General features: G+C 41.6%; 1 protein-coding gene across 1 annotated transcript in view; it reads right to left on the reverse strand.

The window, feature by feature from the left end:
• Nucleotides 1-1,587: 1,587 nt before the first annotated feature.
• Cfap206 (cilia and flagella associated protein 206) overlaps nt 1,588-26,666 on the reverse strand; it is a 42,411-nt gene continuing 17,332 nt past the window's right edge. The window contains exons 10-12 of the mRNA XM_052175452.1: nt 24,675-24,868; nt 6,187-6,330; nt 1,588-1,978 (exon numbers count right to left, since the gene is read on the reverse strand). Of these exons, the coding sequence (XP_052031412.1) occupies nt 1,748-1,978; nt 6,187-6,330; nt 24,675-24,868 (569 nt within the window). The 3' untranslated portion in view covers nt 1,588-1,747. The remainder of the gene's footprint in view (nt 1,979-6,186; nt 6,331-24,674; nt 24,869-26,666) is intronic.

Below are 26,666 nucleotides of genomic sequence, written 5' to 3' on the forward strand. Positions count from 1 at the left end.
ACAGCCAGCCTGTTATTAATATTATTTTTAAATTTCAGGCATGAAAATCATGACCTTTATATAATACCCATGGAAAAGAGATTTCCAAACAGGTTACGCCAGCACATTTTTGTTGTTGCTGTTTTTCCTTTGGAAGACTGACTGCTAGTAAATCCTAGGCTCCCTGCCACTGCGCTGGTGATCACCTCCTCCCGAGGGTCTTCATCAAGAGGCAACCGGTGTGCTCTTTTCACAAGCTCCCTTTAGATACACAGTGTTCCCAAACAACTGGGTGTCAGGGAACTGTCTAGCTTTGTCCAAAAGAAAGTAGATGCGTTGGCTTTTGACCTTCAGAGGCCACATGGCAGGAACTTCACCTCTGTGGGCCATATAGATATGGTACAAGGGAACAGCGAAATGGGTCCAAACAGGCCAAAGCAGGCTGACTGGTGATCGTCACCACTGCCCTCCACTGGAGCAGAACCCAAATCACAGTGCCAGAGACCAGCAACAAAGACTAAGTGGGGGTGCTTGCTTGCTTGCTTGTTTGTTTGTTTGTTTGAGACAGAATTCCATATTTCTAGGTTGGCCGCATGTTTGCTATATTTCTATGACAACCTTGAATTTGTGATCTTCCTGCCTCCACTGTCCAAATGCTAAGATTATATCCCTCTGCCACTATGCATGATTTAGGCGGTGTTGGGGATTGAACACAAAACCTTGAGTAGGCTAGACAAATAGTCTATTCTACCAACTGATCCATATCCCTGCCCCATCATATATATATATATGCTATAACTGACCCCTTGCCCTAATTCTTCTGCTCGTTCCTTTCACAACTGGAACTTCCTTATCAATTAATTAGCTGGTATTAGAAGTATATGAGAGTGCCGGGCAGAGGTAGCACATGCCTGTAATCCCAGCACTCTGGGAGGCAGAGGTAGGCGGATTTCTGAGTTCGAGGCCAGCCTGGTCTACAGAGTGAGTTCCAGGACAGCCAGAGCTATACAGAGAAAGCCTGTCTCGAAAAAACAAATCCAAAAAACCAAAAAAAAAAAAAAAGTATATGAGTAATAAACCTATACCTCTAAAGAGTGGGAGTTCACAGGAGCCCAAAACCCAACTGTTTCCGCGCCAAATAAGGCGGTGGAGTGTGAAGTGGGAGACACTCGTGTTGCGCAGGCTCTGCTGCAGACAACAGAGAGTGTGAAAGGATTTGGCTGGAAAGCCAGCCAGTGTTAGCAGACATTCTGATTTTTCTTTCTCGAGGAGCCTGAAATTAAGATAATATCAATTCTCCGGCTTTCAAAGGGTATCATATGGATGTTGGCTAGGCTGGCTTCCGTTTTCCTGACAGTAAGGCTCATGACATAGAGATCTGTGTCATCGCTGAATAGAAAACAGAGCCAAGTGCTGTGTTCCAGGATAAGGGTCAGTGGTGAACATTTCGCAGGGTTTTGGAAGCAGCAACTATTCCGGTGATAGTCATACTGCTATCTAGCTGGCATTGCAGCGCTAATCTCAATGCTGTAAACTTCATCTAAAACATAAAACAAATAACAGAGAGTTTTACTTGGCAATTTTAATAGAATGAAAAATGGGCTACAGAAACTGCTTTTAGATTTGCATCAACAGTCAGGCAGGGGCCCTAGTACACACTAACACAACCAACGACTGTACCAACCCCAAAAATTAACTTTATACACATAGAGTACTTTAAACTCTTTCACACTCCAATTAAGGAGCAGCTTCTTGTAAAAGTCCATCTCTAGGTTTCATCCACTGCTCTGGTTAGGTTTACCTTGACCCCATAGGTTGTTTTGCTTTGTCCCCCACGAAGACCAGCTATGAAAATCTGGGGCCTGGGCACTCGGGTGCTGCCTTCTCTCTTGGACTGGGTGCTAGCCTCTTTCAAAGGATACACCTGTGAGCTGTTATCTCTTCTCATGTGACTAAGATCAGTTTGGACGGAGTGAGTAATTTTCTGGCGCAAATTAGCCTAGATAGAAAGAGACAATAGAGAATATGTTTCTTTTAAAAAATACTGTAAATAAATCAGGCATTTAGTTAATAATCGCCTATTATTTTCCCACTTCACAAATAAACAATACATTTTCCATGATGAGGATGATGAGGATGGGGAGGAGGAAGATAGGGAGGAGAGGGATGGGGAGGAGGAGGTTAGGTAGGATGGGGAGGAGAGAGATGGGGAGGAGGAGGATGGGGATGATGATGGGTAAAATGATGATGATGATGATGATGGGGAAGATGATGATGGAGGACAAAGGTGAGGAGGAGGAGGATGGTGAGGATGATGAAGATGAGAATGGGAAAGAAGATGGGGAGGAGGAGGATGGGGGAGGAGGAAGATGAAGAGAATGGTGAGGAGGAAGATGGTGAGGAGCGTGGGGAAGAGGGGGCTGAGGAGGCTGAAGATGGGGAGGTTGAGAATGGTGAGGAGGATGGTGAGGAGAAAGATGGTGAGGAGGATGGGAAGGAGGAGGGAGATAGGGAAGCTGAGGATGGGGAGGAGGGAGATGGAGAAGCTGAGGATGGGGAGGATGTGTATGGTATGATTGCAAGCGTATGCATGCCATGGCGTGCATGTGGAAAAGAGAAGGAAGCCCCTGGTGTGAATTCTCTCCTTCTACGGTAGGTTCTGGGATTGAGTTTATCAGCGTGCATGGCAACTTTCTCAATTATCCTGATGGCCCAAATATCTCACTGTTCTGTAGAACATTGGAACGCTAAAATAAATCAAGAACAGAATAAACTTAAGAATCCTTTACGAAGTGGGGAAACCTGTGGCGTGCTGAGACTGGGCTAGAGAGAAACACTGGCGACTGAGCTGCAATGGTGGACTATGAGGAATTTAAGATTATAGTGAGTTTCTGAAGCGAGCTCCCCCATGCTGCTAATATGAAAATCTGTTTCCAGTGTACACATTCTTCATCTTGCTTACTTTATTTATGGACAACTCGCAAACACAAGGCGAGGCAGATTGCACAGGCCAGTAACCACGGAGAACGGGGACTAGAAGCTCTGACTCAGGGATCTCAGGATTGGCTAGCTTGGAAAGCCCAAAGTTGATCCTCCACCCCACAAAGAAAGCAGGGGAGGATAAAAAATAATCAGAATTTGGAAAGGGGTAAGAAAAATATCAGTGAGTACTAGAGCATGTAAGTAAAGAAGAGCAAACATAAATATTTCAGAATTTGAGCCATCAAGGATCCCAATCTCTTCCCTACATATGTCCTGGATACAGTCTACATTCATTATTTTTTGGTAGCATAATTTTCATATCCCAAGAGACTTGTTACATAAACAAATATTTCTGTGCTGGGATTTGAACTCAGGGCCTCACACATGCTATGGAAGTACTCCACTGACCTGTACACAAGACAAGACCAAACAAGTTATTAGATTGTCCACTAGAAAACATTCTGAAAGATGCCTTCACTTGGCAGCAGGAAGCATCAGTGCACAGTGAGATCGCTAAGATTCCGTGCAGCCTTTGCCTTCAAACTGACCACCTTGCTGTCCCAACCAGGGCTGGCGCTTTTCTGCCCAGTCTTATTTAAATACTTGTCTTCTTTCAGTTCAATTTACTGGGATTAAAAGACTTGCCTTAACACACTTCAATTCTCAATAAATTCTAAATACTACCCCCCCCCCCCAGTCAAAGCCAAATATTGGTTGAAGAGAAATTCTCCTTGTTTGTCTTTGCTACTGCATAAGCAGGGCCAACTTCCGGGAAGTCAGATGGCTCCACTTCCCACCTCCAGTAGGAGGGGCACTCGGGGATGGCCGCTGCATGTGCCATTGAGTCCAGCCCTTATGTTTTCATGTAGGCTGGCGGCACCCAAACTCAGATCTTTGGGTTTTTGTAGAAAGAGCCTTCCCTGGTAGGCAGGCCTTCTCCACAGCTCCACTGTGTGCATGTTAAGTCTGCGAGCTTTCTGGCCTGATCTTCTTTTACTTCATATTTTACTTCACCATCTCAGCAGAATGGTGGCTAAAATACATTAAGGTTATGGGCATAAATGATTTTATCACATATATACCGTAAGTTCTCCCTCCTTTGTGTTTGCTGGGTATTCTGTGACTGCTAAGAAAAAAGTCACTAGTTAGGTAACGTATCTATCCCCCTACCTTGTTATTCAGCAAGCAGCCCATGGTATAGTAAATGGTGCTAATACAATTAACATTCGTTGTCTTAAATAAGATTTTTTTTTAAAGGAGGCAATTGGGAAATGCAAATCTTCAAAGATGGGCTTGAGGAGTGGGCACCTGTTAGGATGAAAGTGACCTGGGAGTCCACAGGTGGGAAATCACAGTGTCTAACAGAATGGGGGACAGAATTGTAACCCCAACACTCAGGAGACAAAGGTTAAGGCAGGGGCATGTTGAACTGTAGGCCAGCCTGAGCTACATAGTAAAAACCTATCCCAAAGAGGGCAGGGATAATGCAATTTCTGTGATTTGACCAAGAAGGTTTAAATAGACTGCTGCTGCTAGTGGTTTTGCTTTGTTTTCTGGTACAATGTTTTAACCTGGGGCTGCTAGGGAAGTGCTCTGCCACTTTAATACACAACACACACATGCACACAGCACTCAGACATACTGCACACACACACAAAGCACACTCACATATCACACACAACACACAAACACTCACATATCACACATAACACACACATACATATACACACAATACCCATACACACAAATACACACACATATACACATACACCCACATAACACACCTCACACACATACACATACAACACACACAAATATACACACAACACATATATTCATACACCACCACACATCACATACACATATACAACACACACCACCCTCTCCCATACCTACACACACACAAACACACATATCACACATGTACAACATATACAATCCACACATGCACACATGCATACATGCGCACATGCACACACTACACATACCACACACACATGATATCTTTGACATAGGTTTTTGCTAAGCTATGCAGGCTGCCCATAAACTTACCAGTTTTTTAGTTTGTTTGTATGTTTTTTTAAGATTCATTAGTATATCTAAGCTGTCCTCAGACAGCATCAGAAGAGGGTGGTTGCTGGGATTTGAACTCAGGACCTTTGGAAGAACAGTCAGTGCTAGCCCCTAAACTCACCCTTTCACCTAGGCAGCTCTCAGACTTCTAAGTAGCTGAAAGAACGTGCTTGTACCACCAAAGCTGGAGAAAAGGTATTCTTTTAAATATAAGACATATTCTGGTTTTCACTTTTGTGTATGCACCTGTGGACTTGTGTTTGAGGGCTTGCAGAGGCCAGGTGAGGGTGTCAGATTCCCTGGGGTTGGCAGCTGGAGCTGCCCAAGTGTGTGCCTGGAACTGAACCCAGGACCTCTGCAAAAGCGGCAACGCTCTTAACCACTTAGCCATCTCTCCAGCCTGGAGAATGTTTTTAAAACTATGAAGGAAAGAGCAAGTTCCATTGCTTAGTACCAGGAGTGTGGGGAGCCTTTGCGGGACAAGGAAGGAAGTTCAGGCAGGAATCTAATTTCAGGCTATAATAGGGAAGTCAGTTCAGGCAGGAAACTTAATCTTAGGGTGGAACAAAAGAAGTAGGCTTCAGGCAAGAATCTGATTTTGGCCAAGGACAAGGAAGTGGGCTCAGATATTTGGGCCATTCTAACAAGCCCAAGGACAACTGTCACAGGAGTAACTGCAGGACTTTGCTTCCTGCCTTGCTAGTTCCTTGTTGTATTGCTCGCCCTTAATACCTGCATGTAATTAAAATGGTGTAAAAGCAGATTGGGAAAAAATAAACCTGCCTCAGCCTCAGAACTGGCTGGGGTCATGCTACAATGTCATCTAATTGTCCTTTTTCTTTTTAATCCTCACTCCTGCGCTGGAGAATCTGCTGACTGACTGAGCGGGCTTGGTCACCGGAGGGTGTAAGTGATGAGTGGGTTTATTCTTCCATATGTCTATACAGGCTTAAAATTAGAAGACAACCTTACTATATAGGATGCTGACAACTTATAAATCATGCCAATTACTTCTATGTCTGTTGGGAACTGTGTAGAACTTAATTTTTTTTATATAAACAATTTAACTTACCAACTCTAAGTAGGTAACAACATCAATACCCCGCCCCCACTCCCCAGCTTATGAACAATTTAGGAAACACTGATACAAACCAGTTTTATAGCTTTTCTTCTCAGCTCCCATTCATTCCACTCATAGGATCTCAGGGTCATGGGTGGCAGTATGTGTGTGTCTGTCTGTGTGCCATTGTCACACTTTGTAATTGGCTTTATGAAATGCTTGTCAACATCTCTCATCTAAAGGAAGACAAGTCTATAATTAGTGGTTATAAACATCGTATACAGATAACTAAAATTATTCAGCTGAAACTGCCAAGAGACAGGTGAAATACTTCTGGAACATGGAATATTCTTGTTAATGCCAGCAAGGAAAAGCTTGTAACCAGCAAGCCCAGTGTAACTGTGATCTTGCAGAGTCTGGCTTTGCGCATGGCTTTGTGAACTTATTGTAGGAGGGTATTTTAGTGGGAAAGAGCATCGTTCATTATCACACTTTCAAATGTTTCTTCCTACTCTTCACAATGGGTAGTATAAGTGGAAATAGAAAGCAAAACTAGTAATTAAAGAAGCTAATTCACCCAGGAGCAGAAGACAGGAAATCATCAAACTCAGGGCTGAAATCGATCAAGTGGAAACAAAGAGAACCATACAAAAACCAGGAGCTGGTTCTTTGAGAAAATCAACAAGATAGATAAACCCTTAGCCAGACTAACCAAAGGGCACAGAGACAGTATCCAAATTAACAAAATTAGAAATGAAAAGGGAGATATAACAACAGAAACTGAGGAAATTCAAAAAATCATCAGATCCTACTACAAAAGCCTATACTCAACACAACTGGAGAATCTGGAGGAAATGGACAATTTCCTAGACAGATACCAAATACCAAAATTAAGTCAGGATCAAATAGATCATCTAAACAGCCCCATAACCCCTAAAGAAATAGAAGGGGTCATAGAAAGTCTTCCAACCAAAAAAAGCACAGGACCAGATGGCTTCAGTGCAGAATTCTATCAGACCTTCAAAGAAGACCTAATACCAATACTCTTCAAACTATTCCACAAAATAGAAACAGAAGGAACACTACCCAGCTCCTTCTATGAAGCCACAATTACGCTGATACCAAAACCACACAAAGATCCAACAAAGAAAGAGAACTTCAGACCAATTTCCCTTATGAACATCGATGCAAAAATACTAAGTAAAATTCTTGCCAACCGAATCCAAGAACACATCAAAACGATCATCCACCATGATTAAGTAGGCTTCATCCCAGGGATGCAGGAATGGTTCAATATATGGAAATCCATCAATGCAATCCACTACATAAACAAACTCAAATAAAAAAAAAAACCACATGGTCATTTCATTGGATGCTGAAAAAGCATTTGACAAAATTCAGCATCCTTTCATGCTAAAAGTCTTGGAAAGAACAGGAATTCAAGGCCCATACCTAAACATAGTAAAAGCAATATACAGCAAACCAGTAGCCAACATCAAACTAAATGGAGAGAAACTTGAAGCAATCCTACTAAAATCAGGGACTAGACAAGGCTGCCCCCTCTCTCCATATCTTTTCAATATTGTACTTGAGGTACTAGCTAGAGCAATTAGACAACATACGGAGGTCAAAGGGATACAAATTGGAAAGGAAGAAGTCAAACTATTACTATTTGCAGATGATATGATAGTCTACTTAAGTGACCCAAAAAACTCCACCAAAGAACTCCTACAGCTGATAAACAACTTCAACAAAATGGCAGGTTATAAAATCAACTCAAGCAAATCAGTAGCCATCCTATACTTAAAGGATAAGCAGGCTGAGAAAGAAATTAGGGAAATGACACCCTTCTCAATAGCCAAAAACAATATAAAGTATCTTGGTGTGACTCTGACCAAACAAGTGAAAGATCTGTAAGAGAAGAACTTAAAGTCTCTGAAGAAGGAAATGGAAGAAGACCTCAGAAAATGGAAAAATCTGCCATGCTCGTGGATTGGCAGGATTAAGATACTTAAAATGGCCATCTTGCCAAAAGCAATATACAGATTCAATGCAATACCCATCTCAGTTCTTCATAGAGTTAGAAAGAGCAATTCTCAAATTCATCTGGAATAACGAAAAACCCAGGATAGCTAAAACTATTCTCAACAGTAAAAGAACTTCTGGGGGAATCAATATCCCTGACCTCAAGCAATACTACAGAGTAATAGTGTTAAAAACTGCATGGTATTGGTACAGTGACAGGCAGCCGGATCAATGGAATAGGATTGAAGACCCAGAAATGAACCCACACACCTATGGCCACTTGATCTTCAACAAAGGAACTGAAAACATCCAGTGGAAAAAAGACAGCCTTTTCAATAAATGGTAATGGTTCAATTGGAGGTCAGCCTGCAGAAGAATGCGAATTGATCCATCCTTATCTCCTTGTACTAAGCTCAACTCCTACACGTAAAGCCAGATACACTGAAACTAATAGAAAAGAAACCGGGGAAGACCATTGAGGATATTGGTACAGGGGGAAAGTTCCTGAACAGAACACCAATAGCTTATGCTCTAAGATCAAGAATTGACAAATGGGACCTCATAAAATTACAAAGTTTCTGTAAGGGAAAGGACACCATCAAAAGGACAAATCAGCAACCAACAAATTGGGAAAAGATCTTCACCAACCCTACATCAGATAGAGGGCTAATATCCAATATATACAAAGAACTCAAGAAGTTAGACCCCAGAAAACCAAATAACCCTATTTAAAAATGGGGTATAGAGCTAAACAAAGAATTTTCACCTGAAGAACTTCGGATGGCTGAGAAGCATCTTAAACAATGTTCAACATCATTAGTCATTAGAGAAATGCAAATCAAAACAACCCTGAGATTTCACCTCATATCAGTCAGAATGGCTAAAATTAAAAACTCAGGAGACAGCAGGTGTTGGCGAGGATGTGGAGAAAGAGGAACACTCCTCCACTGCTGGTCGGAATGCAAATTGGTACAACCACTCTGGAAATCAGTCTGGCGGTTCCTCAGAAAACTAGGCACATCACTTCCAGAGGACTCTGCTATACCACTCCTGGACATATACCCAGAGGATTTCCCAGCATGTAATAAGGATACATGCTCCACTATGTTCATAGCAGCCCTATTTATAATAGCCAGAAGCTGGAAAGAACCCAAATGTCCCTTAACAGAGGAATAGATACAAAAAAAAATGTGGTATATATACACAATGGAGTACTATTCAGCCATTAGAAACAATGAATTCATGAAATTCTTAGACAAATGGATGGAGCTGGAGAACATCATACTAAGTGAGGCAACCCAGTCTCAAAAGATCAATCATGGTATGCACTGATAAGCAGATATTAGCGTAGAAACTTGGAATACCCAAGACATAATCCACATATCAAATGATGTCCAAGAAGAACGGAGGAGTGGCCCCTGGTTCTGGAAAGGCTCAGTGCAGCAGTGTAGGGCAATACCAGAACAGGGAAGTGGGAAGGGGTGGATGGGGGAATAGGGGGAAGGAAGAGGGCTTATGGGACTTTTGGGGAGTGGGGAGCCAGGAAAAGGGGATATCATTTGAAATGTAAATAAAAAATAAATCGAATAAAAAAAAGATTAGGCATAAATTACATGTATTTAACCCTCTTTAGGATATGTTTTGATCTCCATAAGAAATCACCCAAAGTTTTTTTGGTTTTTGTCTTTATTTCAATATCCTGGACAACTCATATTAAGGATTAGTAATTCTGAGCTGAAGAACAATTGTTTATGTCATGCTCAGCTGCATTAGAGATAGTTGGAGAGGAACTGGTCACAGGGAGGAAGAAAGGACAGTAACTTCCCATAACAGCTAAGATGATCAATACCACCGAATCTAGACTGTAATTTCCCATGATATAGTAGGGTAGATAAAAGCATAATTAATAAAGAGATAATTAGCACTATTGCTAGAATAGAAGTAAATGGTAAATAAGACAGTAAGGATTCTATGGGAGACAGAGGGAGAAATTCTACCTCCGTGGGTTACTGAGGTCACTGATGAACAGCTGTAGATTTAAAAAGGAGAAAGTTCTGGTTGCATGGGGGCGAAAATGTGCTTTAATAAAAAGCTGGCTATGCATTATCTCCAGAGCACACACTTCTCCAGTTACTTAAGTCTAACCTTTCACTGTCCTTAGCTGGCTTCCATCTGGGAGTCGTAGCTGAGAGACCTTATTGCCAAACAGTTTTACACATGTAAAGTCTGACAATCTACTCTTTCTGTGTGTGGGAAAACCAATACACTTGTCTTTATTTGCACACTTACTTGGGTATTTTTCGGATGCATAAATGTGTCTATTAAGACTCTTCCTCTTTTTGTTGAGGAGGGGTTTGACGCAGGTCACATACTGTAACCCAGGCTGGCTACAGATTTTTTTTCCTCCAGCTTTGCCCCCTGCCCCCAAGTTCTGGGATTCTAGGGGTGTGCCACCACTCTGAGTTTAGGATGTTCTTTGAGACTGGTGGTGAATGTTCATGACTGACTGAAGACTTGAATATACTCTTAAACACATACTCATCTTTATGTCTGGATCAGAGTCATGATTTTACCCATTAAAAATATCTTTTAAGAAAATATATCTTTTAAAAAAAGATCTGGGCAGGTAAAACAAGTGTGGGACCAGGATATTAATGCATTGTTGTCTGACACTGAGAAATCATGACTGGGAATTAGCAGTAAAAAGATAATACAAACTTCAACAACAAAATAACTGTGTATCTCGTGAATGCCAGGTGAAGATTAACACACCAAAGCTTTTAAAGTTCAGAGCAAAATGGCAATATTTGTTAAAAATTTTCTCTCATGTGTTTTTGAGTAATTGATTCCTGTGAAATTTTTCCTAAATTAGAATTTTGTATGTCTCATTGAGCACAAATATATATATGCATATATATTAAACTTAAGATAATAATTTTTATAATATTCACATCAAGGACATGATATATACAGGGAATCTACAATTTGAAAATTTAAGATCCAGTGTCTTGAGAAAACTAATTTGATGATAAAAGTCAAGAATGGACATATCCGTTTGGGACTACAAATACGTTTGTGTCGGGAGCCGCCCGAACGCTCCTATGATCTCCATTACAAGATGGCGCCTACTTCCTGTTCTTGCTGAGCCGTAAACAGGCCGAGTGCGCATGCCCGAGCGGAGTTTCCCGCCACTGAGTCTCTGCCTACCTCGTGGCGTCATATGGGGTAATGAGCCGCAGCCAACCAGGGTACGCCACGTCCAAGGCGGGAAGACTTGCCTATATAAGACTTGGGTTCGTGCTCCCTTGGGGTCTCCGCCATGTAAGCTTATGCTCTCCCTCTCAAGAGGCATTAAAGCTTTCTACAGAAGGATCCTAAGTGTGCTGCGTCGTTCTTGCTGGCGAGACGGTAGCGCGGGACACGTTTGAGGCTTTTGATAATAGTAATTATATTATAATTCCAACAGTAAAGAGCAAGGAGTAACTGCACTTAACTGCTGAGCTCCTTTACATGGTTTTGGTTTTGTTTTTAATCTGAAAGACTCATATACATATTTGTAAGAGGGGGCTGGAGAGAGGGCTCAGCGGTTAAGAGCACCGACTGCTCTTCCAGAGGTCCTGAGTTCAAATCCCAGCAACCTCAGGGTGGTTTCACAGTCATTTGTAATGGGGTCTGGGGTCTGATACCCTCTTCTGATGTGTCTGAAGACAGCTACATTGTATTCACAAACATAAAATAAATCAATCAATCCTAAAAAAAATTCTCATATGAAAGGTCAATGAAAAAACAGATACAAATAACAAACTGTTCAGAATTAAAAGTGAAGACTGTCTTTCGTGAACAAGCTAACGACTTATGCTAAGGGAATTAGTAGATCCTGAGAACTGAACTGTGACAAGAAGGTGCTAATAAACACGTGGCCTATAGCTGAATCGGTGCAGAGGATACATTTCTAATGTATGAAAATGAATGAGACAAGCTGTTATCGAAGGGAGGTGGGGGACGAGTGAATAATAAAGGACGTCCCGGATATGCGGGTGGGGGGAAGACGTCATAAGGACCGCAGCATGGAGTGGAAGTCTGCAGACTGAAGTGGAAAGGACCGCAGCTCTGAGTGGAAATGGAGGCAGATGTGAGGCAGGACTGACAGATTCAACCATTGGTGCTCTAGGAAAAGACCAAGAAAACTGTCTAACGGAAGTAAAGGAAATAGTAAGTATGACAAAGCAAGACAAGAAGAGTCAAAACAGAGAGGAAAAGGCCAACGTGAGAAACACAGGGAATTTAAAAGCAGCATAGCAGAAGGGAAAGCAAAAGGATTGTAGGTTCAAGGCAAACCCAGGCTACCCAAGAGCCATAAACAAAAGAACACACACACACACACACACACACACACGCATATACACACACATGCACGCATGGCATCAGAAAGGGCAGACTTGGTGGCGCACACCTGTAATCCCAGCACTTGGGAGACAGAGGCAGGCTAGGCTGTTCTTTGTGAGTTCGAGGCCAGCTACTATACATAGCAAGTTCCAGGCAGGCCAGGGCTCCCGAGTGAGACTCTGTCTCAAAAACCCGAAAGCAATTTGAAGAGGTTGGGGGCAATAATTCATGTAAAGATTAAACCAGTTATGAAAGACTATCATGAAACCTTCAAGAGAATAATTTGAATAAATTCCTAGAAAAATAAAAGTCATTAAATCTGATATAACAATAAGCAGAATACTGTACCTGAAAAACATCTTATAATATTAAATTAGGCCGGGCAGTGGTGGCGCATGCCTTTAATCCCAGCACTTGGGAGGCAGAGGCAGGCGGATTGAGGCCAGCCTGGTCTACAGAGTGAGTTTCAGGTCAGCCAGGGCTATATAGAGAAACCCTGTCTCAAAAAAAACATTATATATATATGTGTGTGTGTGTGTGTGTGTTATAAATAATATATATATATATAATTAGTTGTAGGAATATATATTAAATATAATAGAACTGGGCAAAGTCAGCTCAATCTTAAACTGAAGTTGTTTTAATCTTGTAAGTAAATTAATATGTAGTGATTTTCAACACGGGCAGACTACAGAGCAAACGCTGAATCATCTCTCAATAGATGCAAAAACAATTTGATATCTCAGCAAATGATGTAACAGGGGACTTTCGCCTGCTAAATTCCATAGGGGCGGGGGTGGGGTCCTACAATGAACCACATCATGAAGTGAGAAAGTACTGTAAGAAGATAATGACACCCACTCTAACTACTTCTTCTCAGTACTGATAAAGTTGCTTGTCAGTGTAGTAAGAAGAAAAAAATATGTGTGAGGTAAATACAGGCTCACTCAGCAGGGCCCGTAGCACGACCCAGCGCCTACTCTACCCCTTAGCTGGGTAGTGACTTACACGCATCGTCTGCCTTTGTTTTCTCAGTTTCCAGGCCAGCTTTTACCTCCACTAACAAGCCTGGACATTTTATATTAAGTCTCAATTTTAAAGCTGAGTGACTGATCTGCTGGGCTAGCACCAGGCTGGGACAATGCCCTGGCTGGATGACGTTAGCAGAGTTCTGCCTTCACGCTCCAACAGGAACCTCCTTGGCCAGATGTCATGCTCTTCACATTTCTCTTCTGGGAAGAGGTCCAATTAGTAATGTAAAAATATGCTCTTTGTCCGGTAGGGAAACAGCATTATCAGACTGGTATCTTATGTTCTATGTATTTTGTAATCAGAGCTGTAGCGCTGTAATTTGGCGAAGTACAGACACTCTGCTTCCTGGGTAAGCTGAGTGCTTGGTGACTCTTCATGTGGGTTATGCCCTTGATCTCTTCAACCCCAGTCTTTCACAGAGGAAAGAACAAATAGGACTAATTAACACAAATGAAGAAAACAGAAGAAGAGGATATACATAGCTAATTGTGATGGTTAGTTTTAATTGTGAACATAGAACAATCTAGAATGACCTGGAAAGGGAGTCTTGATGAAGACTTTTCTAGATCAGGTTGGCCTGTAAGCCTATGGAGGATTATCTTGAGGTTAATTGACACAGGAAGACTCCCCACCCCTAACCCTCTTTGGGTCGCACCATTCCTTATGAAAGAGATCCTGAACTGTGTGAGAGTAAAGAAAATGTGCCAAGTATTAGCATACACGAACGGAAGTTCCCGGGAAGGTGCGCTTTCCACTGAGCTTTCCTGTGTGATTAACTGAGTAGTATTTGAGTAATTCTAGAGATTTTGGAATACTACAGATCAGAGCTAAATTACCTTGGGCCATTTTTATTGCCCTTGTCTATATGTGAGATAACCTCTTGGTGGCAATTAGGTAAAGTTGTTGGGATATGAAAACAAATACCCCTCACCCACCAAAAGGCTGGATATCATCAGATAGCGTATAAGGCCTAGAGGAGAAATTCTCCCACTCTGTTTGATCCACCATTCGGTTTTTATGGAGGATTTGAAAAGCACTTTTCTTAAGACTTTCTATGTTCCGTAAAACTATAAAACCTTCCTGAAACTGCTTTCACATTGGAACATGGAATCTGGGGTAAGCCAAATCTGTCTGTACTCCTAGGCCATGGTTCACTCATATTTCGCTTCAGGACAAGCTATCTCTTATTCTCGTTGAGGTAAGAGCTCTGTTTTACTTCAACATCTTTGGCGCCAGAATTTACTGTCCCAGGAACAATCTTCTTTTCACAGGAGGAGTCACTCAGCTAATTGCTAGGCCCTGGAGGTCTGGACCTCTGTGTCCAAAGCCTCTGGCATTGTCTCCTCAGGGGGATTCTGGGGACCTCTTTCGGAGCTCGCTCAGATCTCTCTTGGTTTGTTTATTCTGAGCTGAATATTTAAGGATCATATTTGGTGGATAAATACTACTGCCATTTCTGATTTGCTTTCAATGTTTGGTTTAAGGAAACCATTTTGTCTGCCTGCTGTGAAGGCATCTTGGCTTCTGAGGTGGTTTTTGTTCTTTCAGGCCCTTGAGGGCACTTTGGTTGGCTAAGCAGTTGCCCTCTTTCGTATCTAATCTAAGAAGGGAGGAACTTTTTTTTAAGGGGGGGAACATATGGTACTCCATTGTTTTATGTTTGATCAGTATATAATACAACTTTCAAGTGTAAAAAGTTTGAACATTTAACTATAGATAAGTTGACTTTATGTTCCCCTTATGGGGAATATCTATTCTCTAAAGTGCTTTGTTTTCTTAACTAAAAGTCCAAGGCAATAAAATTTTAAAAAAATCATAAATAGGCAGCTTACTTGAACTGAAATATAGAATTATCCAAAGAAAGAAATGATAATTGTTCATTTACAAAATAAATAAGAGCTTCACAAACTGTATGTGAGTTAAGAAGAGGAATTAATTTTTCTTTTAATTTAAAAGTTTTAGAGGTAAAAACCAGATTTAGAGACAAATACTGAGGATAGCCCCCTTTATCATCCCTGGTTCTCATCTTGTCTTTTCCTTCTTCATATCCTAACAGAACAAATCTATACCAAAGGAAAAGTCTGCCGTGGCCTATTGTAAGGTAACATTCAGAGAGAAAAGACATCCCCTGCTATATTAAGAATTCTCATTTGTAAAAGCTACTCTCCCATGAGACGTCTAGACTCACACTTGAATACCTATTTTTCTCCTTCAGCATTAATCTCCATGCTCAAGCCCGTATTAATTATACCAGTTAGTCCAAAGATCCTTGTTAGCATCTGTCCTGGCTTTTGTCAATTTGATACAAGCTAGAGTCATCTAGGAAGGGGGAACCTCAACAGAAGACCTGATACCATCAGACTGGCCTACAGGAAAGTCAACAGGACTTTCTTATCTTATTGTAATGGTTGATGTGGGCGGGGCTGCTCCTGGTCATAGCCGGTATTAAAAGCAAGCTAAGCAAGCTATGGCTAACAGGAAGCATCACTCCTCCATTGACTACTTCTGCTCTCCATCAACTTCTCTGATGATGGGAATACACCAAATAAATTCTTTCTTCCCCAAGATGGTTTTGGTCAGTGTTTTATCACAGCAATAGAAAACAAACTAAAACAGTGTCAAAGTCACGGATCCTAATTTGGCCTGAGTTAGGGAACTCTAAAGATGGCTGTTTGGAGCCACATTTCTGCTCCTGCACCCTTACAGCTCTGGAGACTCATGCTGAGGCCCGCTTTGGAACACTGTTACTGAGTTTCCCTTCTGTCACTCAGCTTGTGCAAATGCTGAGCATAGCTCGCATGTTGTCACCTTGGGTCTTTTCATTTCTGTTTCCATGGTCAGAGAATCAGTACTTGATCAGTTCTCTAGTCATCTATACCCCATTCCTGAGTAAGATAAAACAGGACACAGCTTTCCTTGAGTGGGGCATCATTATAAAGGGCTGACAACCCCAGGCATTCTAAGCACTCTTGCCTCCAAGAGAGCACCCCCAAAATACAATGATCAAACTATCCAAAGCAGCACATCCTGGACCCAACGCAGCACATGAAGAACAATCGCGTCTATACTTCCTCTTATCCTGAAGTGTTACGCGTGCTCTGTGCTTCTCTGCTTTCTCTCTGGAAAGCTAAGAGCTCAGCCAAGGGAGCTCGGTCAGCTTCCACCTCTGTGATGTTCTGAGGAAGGGGCTGCCTTCTATAACTTTTAAAGTCATAAAAGATAAGTTTAAACTCTTTATGTCCCCACTGTATGAGAGGCTTGAAAAACAACTGTTGTGTGTCTCAGTTTTAAATTCTACACTAAACAGAAGCACTTCTGATCCATTGGGTCTCTAGGGATACCCAATGGGAAAACAGCCACTGAGGACACATACTGACAAAATCCCAGATAAAGGGCCTTATGGGATAGGCATGTTTGCATACTCCAGGGTAAGAGACAGACAGGCACTGCGAAGTCTAGGAAGGGAGCTAGATTCCAGATTAATACTGGGCCAGTTAGATGATGCCTGATCCAAAAAAACTATAATTCTGCCCTTTCTTTTTCTTTTAGTGCATGAGCAAACATTAGAAATATAATTTAGCTTCACTATAAATTACAAGAAAAAACTGTGACCTAAAGTAGTATTTAAAAAGGCATTTTCGTGGTATATATACGCAATGGAGTACTATTCAGCCATTAGAAAGAATGAATTCATGAAATTCTTAGACAAATGGATGGAGCTGGAGAACATAATACTAAGTGAGGTAACCCAGTCTCAAAAGATCAATCATGGTATGCACTCACTAATAAGTGGATATTAACCTAGAAAACTGGAATACCCAAAACATAATCCACACATCAAATGAGGTACAAGAAGAATGGAGGAGTGGCCCCTTGTTCTGGAAAGACTCAGTGTAGCAGTATAGGGCAAAACCAGAACAGGGAAGTGGGAAGGGGTGGGTGGGAGAACAGGAGGAGGGAAGGGAGCTTATGGGACTTTCGGGGAGTGGGGGGCCAGAAAAGGGGAAATCATTTGAAATGTAAATAAAAAAATATATCGAATAAAAAAATAAAATAAAAAGGCATTTTCTTCAGCTGGACATAGTGGTGCAAGCTTTTAATCCCAGCATTTAGTAGGCAAAGGGGTGGATCTTTGCAAATTTGAGGCCATCATTTGCATAATGAGACCCTGTCTCAGAGAGAAAGGGGGAAGGGATGGATGGAGGAAAGGTGGTGGGGTGGGAGAGAGAGATAGTCAGAGGCAGACCGGGACAGAGAGATATAGGAACAGACAGAGACACAGAGACAGACTTTCTTTCTCATCTCTTGTTTGTTTACATGTTTGTTTGTGACAAGGTCCTGCTATGTAGACCAGGCTGGCCTCACTGAGATCTACCTGCCTCTGCTTCCCAAGTGCTAGAATTAAAGGTGTGCACCACCATTCATGCCCCCCTAAAAAAACCCAAGTTTTTCATCAGAAATACATATTTACTATGCTATTTAACAAATGAAAGTCTACAGGAAACACTTTACCTTTTGATCTCCAATGCTGCTAAAGCTTTCTTACATCCTAAAGAGGTATCAAAGGGGGCATAAAAAGGATATAAATGTTCTTTTTTGCTAGGTGCACCTGATTTCCTGTAATTGTGTCACATGTGCTAAATAATATTTTCATTCATTGTGTCCAAATACAATGTATAACAAACTGTGCTCACCTGCTATTTTATTATGTGCTAAAATTACTTTCATTTTTGGCATACCCTATTGAAGTGCACATGTAGGGATTTAGAAGCATATTTTGGTATTATAGTAAAAAGCCTTATAAACTTAGAAATGTCCCCAGAGGTTGTGCATTTGAACACTCGTCTCCCATTGTTGGTGCTGTTTGGGGTTGAGGCACCTCTAAGAGGTGCAGCCTCGCTGGAAGAAACCGTCACCAGGGGCAGGCTTTGGGGTCACAGCTCCACCATAGCTGTCACCAGGGGCAGGCTTTGGGGTCACAGCTCTACCATGTCCAGTCCGCGTTCTCTGCTTCCCCTACGCCATCAGCCAGATTCCTTCCCCGACTGCTCGCTGCCCTGTCTCTCCTACTCTAGCCTCCTGGAAGCAGAAGCCAAATTAGCTCTTTCTTTATAAGTTTCTTTTCGTTATCGGGTTTTATTACTGAAACAGAAAAGTAACTGATACACGTGGGTATGCTGAAATGCTGTAAAACATATTACAGCTGTGCCTTTGGGTCTATTTCCTTCATAAACCCATAAAATATTATTTGTTTATATAAATAGCATTCACTGGATAAGATAAAGGTTTCATTAGGCTATAAAATGTTAGTATCATTAAAAAACTTTTGATATTTCTATAAGGATTTTCTTCCCAAACAGGTCTAATTAAAAATATATTATGTAATTTTTTAATTGCATTTTTGTAATAGTCATAAAAATCATTATTTCATTTCCAGAAATAGTATTATGTATCTGTGGGATTGTATGTCACACATATGGAAGTGCCTGTGTAGACCAGCAGAGGGCGTCTGAGTCCCTGGACTGGAGTTGGCAGACAGTTGTGAGCCACTGCGAACCGGCTGTGACTCCACCCAGCGTCCTCGAACAGAGCAGCCTGTGCTCTGAACTCCTGAGCCTCCCTCTGGCCACACTTGTCGTGTTTTTGTTATGACTGCATACTTCAAAGCCTACCTCACTTAAATCTAGTTTTCATGTTTAATAGATTTAAATGCTTTCACGGTCTTTGTAGATAAAAGAAATCTAGTTCTTAAATTGATAAAATTTTACTTTAAATCTTTCAAAAGCACCACCATGTTGTGTGTGTATGTGTGTGTGTGCCTATATTTTAAATTCAAATGCTTATATACAAGATAAATAAACATGTTCCTATTAAGAAAAAGAATGAAATATTAACTGGGCCTAGCCAATTGGGTTGTAAGTTTCTGTTAGTGTTACAGATGCTGAGATGGTTAACACGTAACCACTGCAGGCCCTGCGGTGTCCCTGGAAGGCTAACACACACACATTGACTCCTACTCCATTTCCTCCAGCTAAAATGCCCAAAGATTAGGGTTAATCCTTCTAATTCAAATTACATAAAAATATCAATTTCTAATGGCAACATTCACAGTTTGATACTTTACATGCTGATAATTGTTCATTAAGTGAAAATTGAAGTATCTTATACTACAATCAGTCAGAATTAATATCTGCATTTTGCTAATAAGGAAATGAATGCTACTAACATGACTCCTATTTATATTTCATTTCTTAAAAAAATGTCTACTACTTTATTCACATTTTTGATGGTTCTAAAAATGTTTATTTTATTTTCAGTCATGTGTTTATCTATGCACATGTATGCATGTCCCTCCAGTGGCCAGAAGAGGGCGTTGACTCCCTGGAGCTGGAGTTACAGGTGGGTGTAAGCAGCCTACTTGTGCTCAGAACCAAACTTCAGTTCTCTGTGCTCTTGACTGGTTAGCCATCGCTCTGGTCCTCATTCTCACATCGAACCATTAAAATACAAGGTAGGATGTGGTTATGTTTATAAGCCCTATAATAATCTGACTTCTAACAGGTCTGACCTCCATCATTGTTACATTTGTTGCATGAAAAAAAAGAGAGTCTTGTTTAAAGTACTATACTGTTATCAGATTTCTTTCTTCTCTTTTTTTATTTTGTTTGTTTGTTTTTTCAGGACAGGGTTTCTCTGTGTAGCCCTGGCTGTCCTGGAACTCACTCTGTAGACCAGGCTGGCCTTGACCTCAGAAATCTGCCTGCCTCTGCCTCAAGTGCTGGGATTAAAGTTGAATTTCTTCTAATAATGTGGCTCTACAGTTCCCTTACAAGTTAAATGCAGTGTAACAACAAAATACTAAGATCATTGACACAGTACCCACAAGTGAGAGGTAAGGTCATTTAGACTGAAAGACCAGTTTTTCCAAAGAATTAGAGCTAGCCATTCCACAGGAGGTTACAAATCAAGCCGGCAAAATTAAATTCTAAAATTAAAAGACATCAATGGAATACAAGTAACTTCAAGTGCAGCAGTAAACATATAGTCAATCCAGTTTTAAACTGCTTATGTAAAATGTGTTTTCTTCATCTGTTACCTTCATTCCATTAGGTCAGGCAATATTATTTTAATGTTGAGCACATTATTCTGAATATTTTGTCAATTATTCTATAATTATATAATTCCAGGTGGGGGAACCTGGAGTTATAATGACTAGTAGATTGTAATGATATGTATGATCCTGTAGTTTTTCCCTAATGGCTTTTCCAGCTCTTCTACTGATTATTCAGCCTCTCCAGCAGATCTTAGGACTGAGTTCCTAGGGACATGGCCACTAATATGCAGTATATATGCGCACACACACGTACACACACACATGCAAATACACACACACACACACACACAATTCGATGCTATATCAACAGGAGGAACTTACAGAGCGTGTCTGGAAAGAAGCCACACCCCTGGCTAAACCTTCTGCTGATTGATTAACTGATGGCACTTGAATGACCAGGAAGAGTTTGGGATGTTACGAGTCTAGAAGACTAGGTCTCTGCTCTAGGCCTCTGAGCTGTTTGATGACACTCAGCCTTTGGGCTATAAACAGCTAGTTATCTGTGCATTCCACAGGATTCACCTAGTTAATGGTCACAAAGATGTTAGCTACAAATAAGGGAGGGCAGGATATTGGTACTAAGAGGGCTAAAGATGACCCATGATCATTTGGGTCTGGACTTGACTGTCTTTCTTCTGTCACTATAACAGCTTCATGAAGCTGCTTCCAAGTTGGAACACAGAATTTGTGATAGTATGGCCACTCACATAAACTACTACTCTTTGAGGTAGCAGAGGCAGGTGGATCTTTGTGAGTTCAAGGTCAGCCTGGTCTACAGAGTGAGTTGAAGGACAGTCTTGAGTTCCAGGCTATGTAGAAAAGCCTTGTCTTGAAAAACAAGAGAGAGAGAGAGAGAGAGAGAGAGAGAGAGAGAGAGAGAGAGAGAGAGAGAGAGAGAGAGAGAGAGAGAGAGGTGCTTCAGATAACATCTATACAGTTCATTGAACATGGGAAGCTTCACCTGGTACCCACACAGAACCTTCACCCCTACTGACCAATAGTCTAATATTGTGGTACTGGAAAGTACTCTACACACTACCAAATGAGAAAGGGTAACATAATCCCAGCTAAAAATCTTTCAATCTACAATGGTGACTGTTGGTATTCTGTTTAAGCTCCACCCCACTCCTACCTGGCAATAGCCAGGTATGCCCCGCCCCGTGGATCTGACCCACTATAAAAGGGGCTACTTGCCCCTCCTCCGCTCTCCCACATACTCTCACCTCTCTGCCCCTTGGGCTCTCCTCCCCCCCCTTCTCCACGTGGTCATGGCCGGCCTCTACTACTCTCCACTCTCTACTCTCTCTCCCTCCCCCCCCCCCTCTCTCTCTCTCTCTCTCTCTGCCTTTCTCTACCACTAACTCCCATCCTCTACCCTGAATAAACTCTGTTCTATACCATGCCTGTGTGTGTGTGTGGTCCCTCAGGGAGAAGAGGTGCCTGGACAGGGGCCTGCCTGGGCACCCCCTTCCCCCACACCGCCGTGCCATACTCCCTTAACCCCCAATCCTCTCTTTTTAAGCCCCTTCAGTGGCCTGCCCACAAGATGTGCTAATGCAACAGAGGATCAAAGCTTGTGGGAGCAAGCAGGCAAGCAATATCTGATCGGATTTAAGGCCTATGAGATGGAAAGCGAGCCCAGCACTGCTCAGGTGGCAAGGAACCTAAAGCTAGATAAACCAGGAACGGTGCTGTCTGCTAAAGCAGTGATTCTCAACCTTCTTAATGCTGTGACCCTTTAAAACAGTCTCCCCATGTTGTGGTGACCCCTAACCATAAAAGTATTTCTTTCTTTCTTTTCTTTCTTCTTTCTTTCTTTCTTTCTTTCTTTCTTTCTTTTCTTTCTTTCTTTTCTTTCTTTTTTTTGGATTTGGTTTTTTCGAGGCAGGGTTTCTCTGTGTAGCCCTGGCTGTCCTAGAACTCACTCTGTAGACCAGGCTGGTCTTGAACTCAGAAATCCGCCTGCCTCTGCCTCCCAGAGTGCTTGGATTACAGGCGTGTGCCACCACCACCTGACATAAAAATATTTCATTGCTACTTCATAACCGTTATGTTGCTATGGTGATGTATCATAATGTAAATTTCTGGGATACACATGATAGCTGATGTGTCTCTCTCAAAGGGATCATGGTCCACAGGTCGAGAACCACAGTGCTAAAGGAACATAGAAATAAAATGACTCCTAGTGACCTCTGTCCTACTCATAGCTCAGTGTCTTCTCCAACCCTCAGCAGAGAATCTTCCACCTGCAGTCGATGGGAGCGAATACAGAGACCACAGCAGTGCCCCGTGCACATGAGAGCCCGTGGGACAGTCCTCAACGTGTGTCTCCATCAAACCCCTCTCTCCAGGGCTCAGAAACACAATGGAAGAGGAGGCAGAAAGACTTTAGGAGCCAGAGGGAATGGAGAACACCAAGGAAACAAGGCCTCTGAACAACAGGTCCCTTAGGAAGGTGGACCACCTTAAGATCAGTACCTTCCCAGCATTCCTGCCCCCAGGATAGTCCAAAAGCCAGCAGGGGGTTCAGGAGGCCTGCCTGCCTTTCCTCAGACAAGTATAATGCATTTTCCTTCCTTCCTTTCTTCCTCTTTTTTTTTTTCCCTTTCTGATGCTGGCTTGAACCTAAGTGTAATTTTAAACACCCTACCTAACATCTTGGGCTTCCTTGCCCCTTTTTTCAAAACACATACACACACACACACACACACACACACACTCCGTGTACACAGCAGACCTCCAGGTCTATCTTTTTTATTTCTTTAGGCATCTATGAGGCTTACAGTTTGCCTGCCCTGGTTTTTCCTTTAAAGCGCAAATAAATGGACCTGAGTTTCCACTTGACTTTTCTTTCCTTTTAAAAAGTATACACCTATTTATTACATGTGTGCACATATGTAGATCCCATGGTGCACACAAGAAGGTCTGGGACAACTTGCATGGGTCAGTTCTCTTCTTCCCTTACATTGTACCGAGGGATTGAACTCACGTTTTCAGGTTTGGTAGCAGAAGTCTCTACCTGGCAAGCCATCTCACCAGTCAAAAGAATTTAATTTGTTGGTTTTGGCCTTCATGTGTGCATGTGCACCTGGTCCCAACAGAAGCCAGAAGAGGGTACTTCTTTCCTTTTTTTTCACTTTCTGATGCTGGCCTGAACCTTTTAAACATCCTACCTAACATCTAGCCTAACTGGAGTTTTAGATGGTTGTGAGCTGTCACATGGATGCTGGGAACCAAACCCAAGTCCTCTGAAAGAACAGAGAGTGCACTTAACCACTGAGCCATCCTCTCGACTCCTTGCAAATATGTATATTTACATGTCTATGTATATTGTATTTGGTCTTGGTTTGCTTGTTTGTTTGTTTTGCTTATTTGTTGAAGTTGGCACCATAGCTTGATTAGTCTAGAACTCAATAGGTAGATCAGGCTGGCTTCGAACTCACAGAGATCCTCCTGGTTCTGCCCCCTAAGTACCAGGAATAAATGGTGTGCTGCCATGGTCAGCTTTAATTCTTTTATTAATGACAAAAGCCCCACAAAGGAACTTTGATTTCCTGGGCGTCATATGATGTCTCTGCTGAGGCTCCCCAAGGTTTCTGGTAACACTTTTCCCTACCTTTCCCCTACCTGTTGGCAGAGAAAATAGTCTTGTTCTTGCACCCTTAAATGGTACCAAGTGGGTGGAAGCAAGAAGACCTGAGTTCAGATCCCCAGCACCCACACAAAGCTAGGCATGGTTGCCCATCCACAACCCCAGCGTTTGCTGGGAACGAGGCCGGTAGATGCTCAGAGCTTAGTGGCCAGTAAGCCTCAGGGAAACAGTGACCTTTGGATTCAAAGAGCCACTGTCTCAAAAGCGAGGAGATCAAAAGGGAAAGAGGAAGACCCGAGGCCCAGCCTCTGCTTCTGCATGTGCTGACTTCACGGTCAGGGAAAAAATACACAATAAGCAATACTGAGATGCCATGTGAATTGAGTCAGGAATCACAAACCCAGGTATTTTCAAAAGTTTACCATGTTTACCTGAGAATACGGTATGAGAGTTTCAAACTGTTGATGAAGTTCCAGTAGCTGAATTAACTCTGCATTCTTCTTGGCTTTCTCTTTAATCAAATGAATGTAATGGTCTGGATTTTCTGCGAATGCATATGCGGCATCTCTGGTACTGAAAGTGTAATATTTTTCTTTGTATTTCAAAATTCCAATTGCTGGATTTCCTGTGAAAATTAAGAACGATAATTTAATTAGGCACAAACCAAGCAGTTTTGTTTTTGTGGTAAGCCATAGGACCAATGTTGCTATGGATACACACACACAAACACACAAAATTATATGTTGTGTGTATATATTATATATACCAATGTTGCTATGGATACACACATATAACATATATATGTGTATACTCATGTAATTTAGTATGAATTTCACATTTTTATCATTTAATAATGTTTTAGCAAAACAAAGTAGAACTGATATGTTAAAATATATGTGTGTATGTATGTGTGTATTATAAGTTTAACTTTAAAATATATTTTATGTGGCTGAAGAAATGGCTTAGCGATAAAAATTAAGTAGGGCTCTTGCACGGGACCCACAGTCAGTTCCCAGTGCTCTCTAGTGGCTCACTAAATGCTGAGTTTCGCTGGCAGCCTACAAGCCCTACCTATCCTGTCTCTGTGCCCCAGCCCTGTGCAAAGGCTATAGGACCGTGCACAGCCAAAGTTAGCTTTGTAACGTAGTATCTGAACTTAGGTCCTTCATGCTTGCTCAGCTTACCCACTAAGCCAGGACCTCAGCCCCTAGTGCTTTAGTACTGCTAAACTGTGCCTCTAGACCCCCTCAGTACAGGAGAACCATCCCTTTCTGAAGACACTATAGAGTCCATGTTATATAATGATGGCTGACTACCCTAATACGGAAGGTGAAATGCTCCAAAATCACAACCCCACAAGGAGAAATTTCATGTGATAAGTTGTTGAGAGCCATAATGGGACAAGCTAATACACCAGCAGGTGATCGTCCTGAAATGGCCTGCTTCGGATTATTATATAATATAATTCGGATCTGCGACAGGTGAGCCCGCATTCAGCAAGGCTGTGAGGGACTAATTTTAGGAAAGATTCCTGCTATTATTATGCTTTTCCTGTTGTTATTAAACATATATAATAATCAATAAGTAATAGCACGCTCCTTTGGAGCAGATCTCTGCAGATCGATGAAGATGCACTGTCTTATAGTGATGCTATGTAGACAAATAGGTGACTTAAGTTTTAATGATGATCCTATAAGAATTCCTAAAAATATATCTGTGATTATTAAGCTCTTTAATAGTGGAACAACTTCTATTAGGCCCTTTTCTGATAGTCAAAACTGCAATGAGAACTCTGCCAGTCTCCCAAGTGTCACCAGTTAATTGCTCTTAGATGGCAACTAGACTTTCTCCTACTCAGAGCACATTCTAAGAGTTTGTAAAACAATTAACCAAAGGTCATAAAAAGGGAACTAGAATTTATTATAGGTGCTAAGACAGAAGATAAAATATTGGTTGGGTTTATCTATATAAAACTTCACTTATAACAGTTATGGTTTTAAACTTTCTATGAACCTGTAGAGAAGACAAATGATAAATGTTTAGCTAGATAATTACTCCTAATGGCTCTGCATGTAAACATTCTCTGTTGTAAACTTCTATTTCAATTTATGACTTGGTATTTTGTGTGAACTTGTGATGAACTCTGTAACATGTGATCATGTATTCTGAAGGATGTTTAAGGACTAAGGACAAAGAGAAGAGTCAGAACAGAGGAACTTAGGTAAGAGGAACAGAGATGAGAGGAACTGAGCTGAGAGAGGAACTGAACTGAGGAGAAGTCTTTAGTCAGAAAAGAACAAGACTAGAAGGAGAATGCAGAGTGGAATAACTTAGAAACTATAGGTAACATAAAAAAAATTAAAAAAAATAAAATAAAAAAAACCTAAGAGAGCAACGTGCAGAATGCAGAGAGAAACAGGAAA

Source organism: Apodemus sylvaticus, chromosome 3 (genome assembly GCF_947179515.1).
Source record: "Apodemus sylvaticus chromosome 3, mApoSyl1.1, whole genome shotgun sequence".
NCBI classification, from domain to species: Eukaryota; Metazoa; Chordata; class Mammalia; order Rodentia; family Muridae; genus Apodemus; species Apodemus sylvaticus.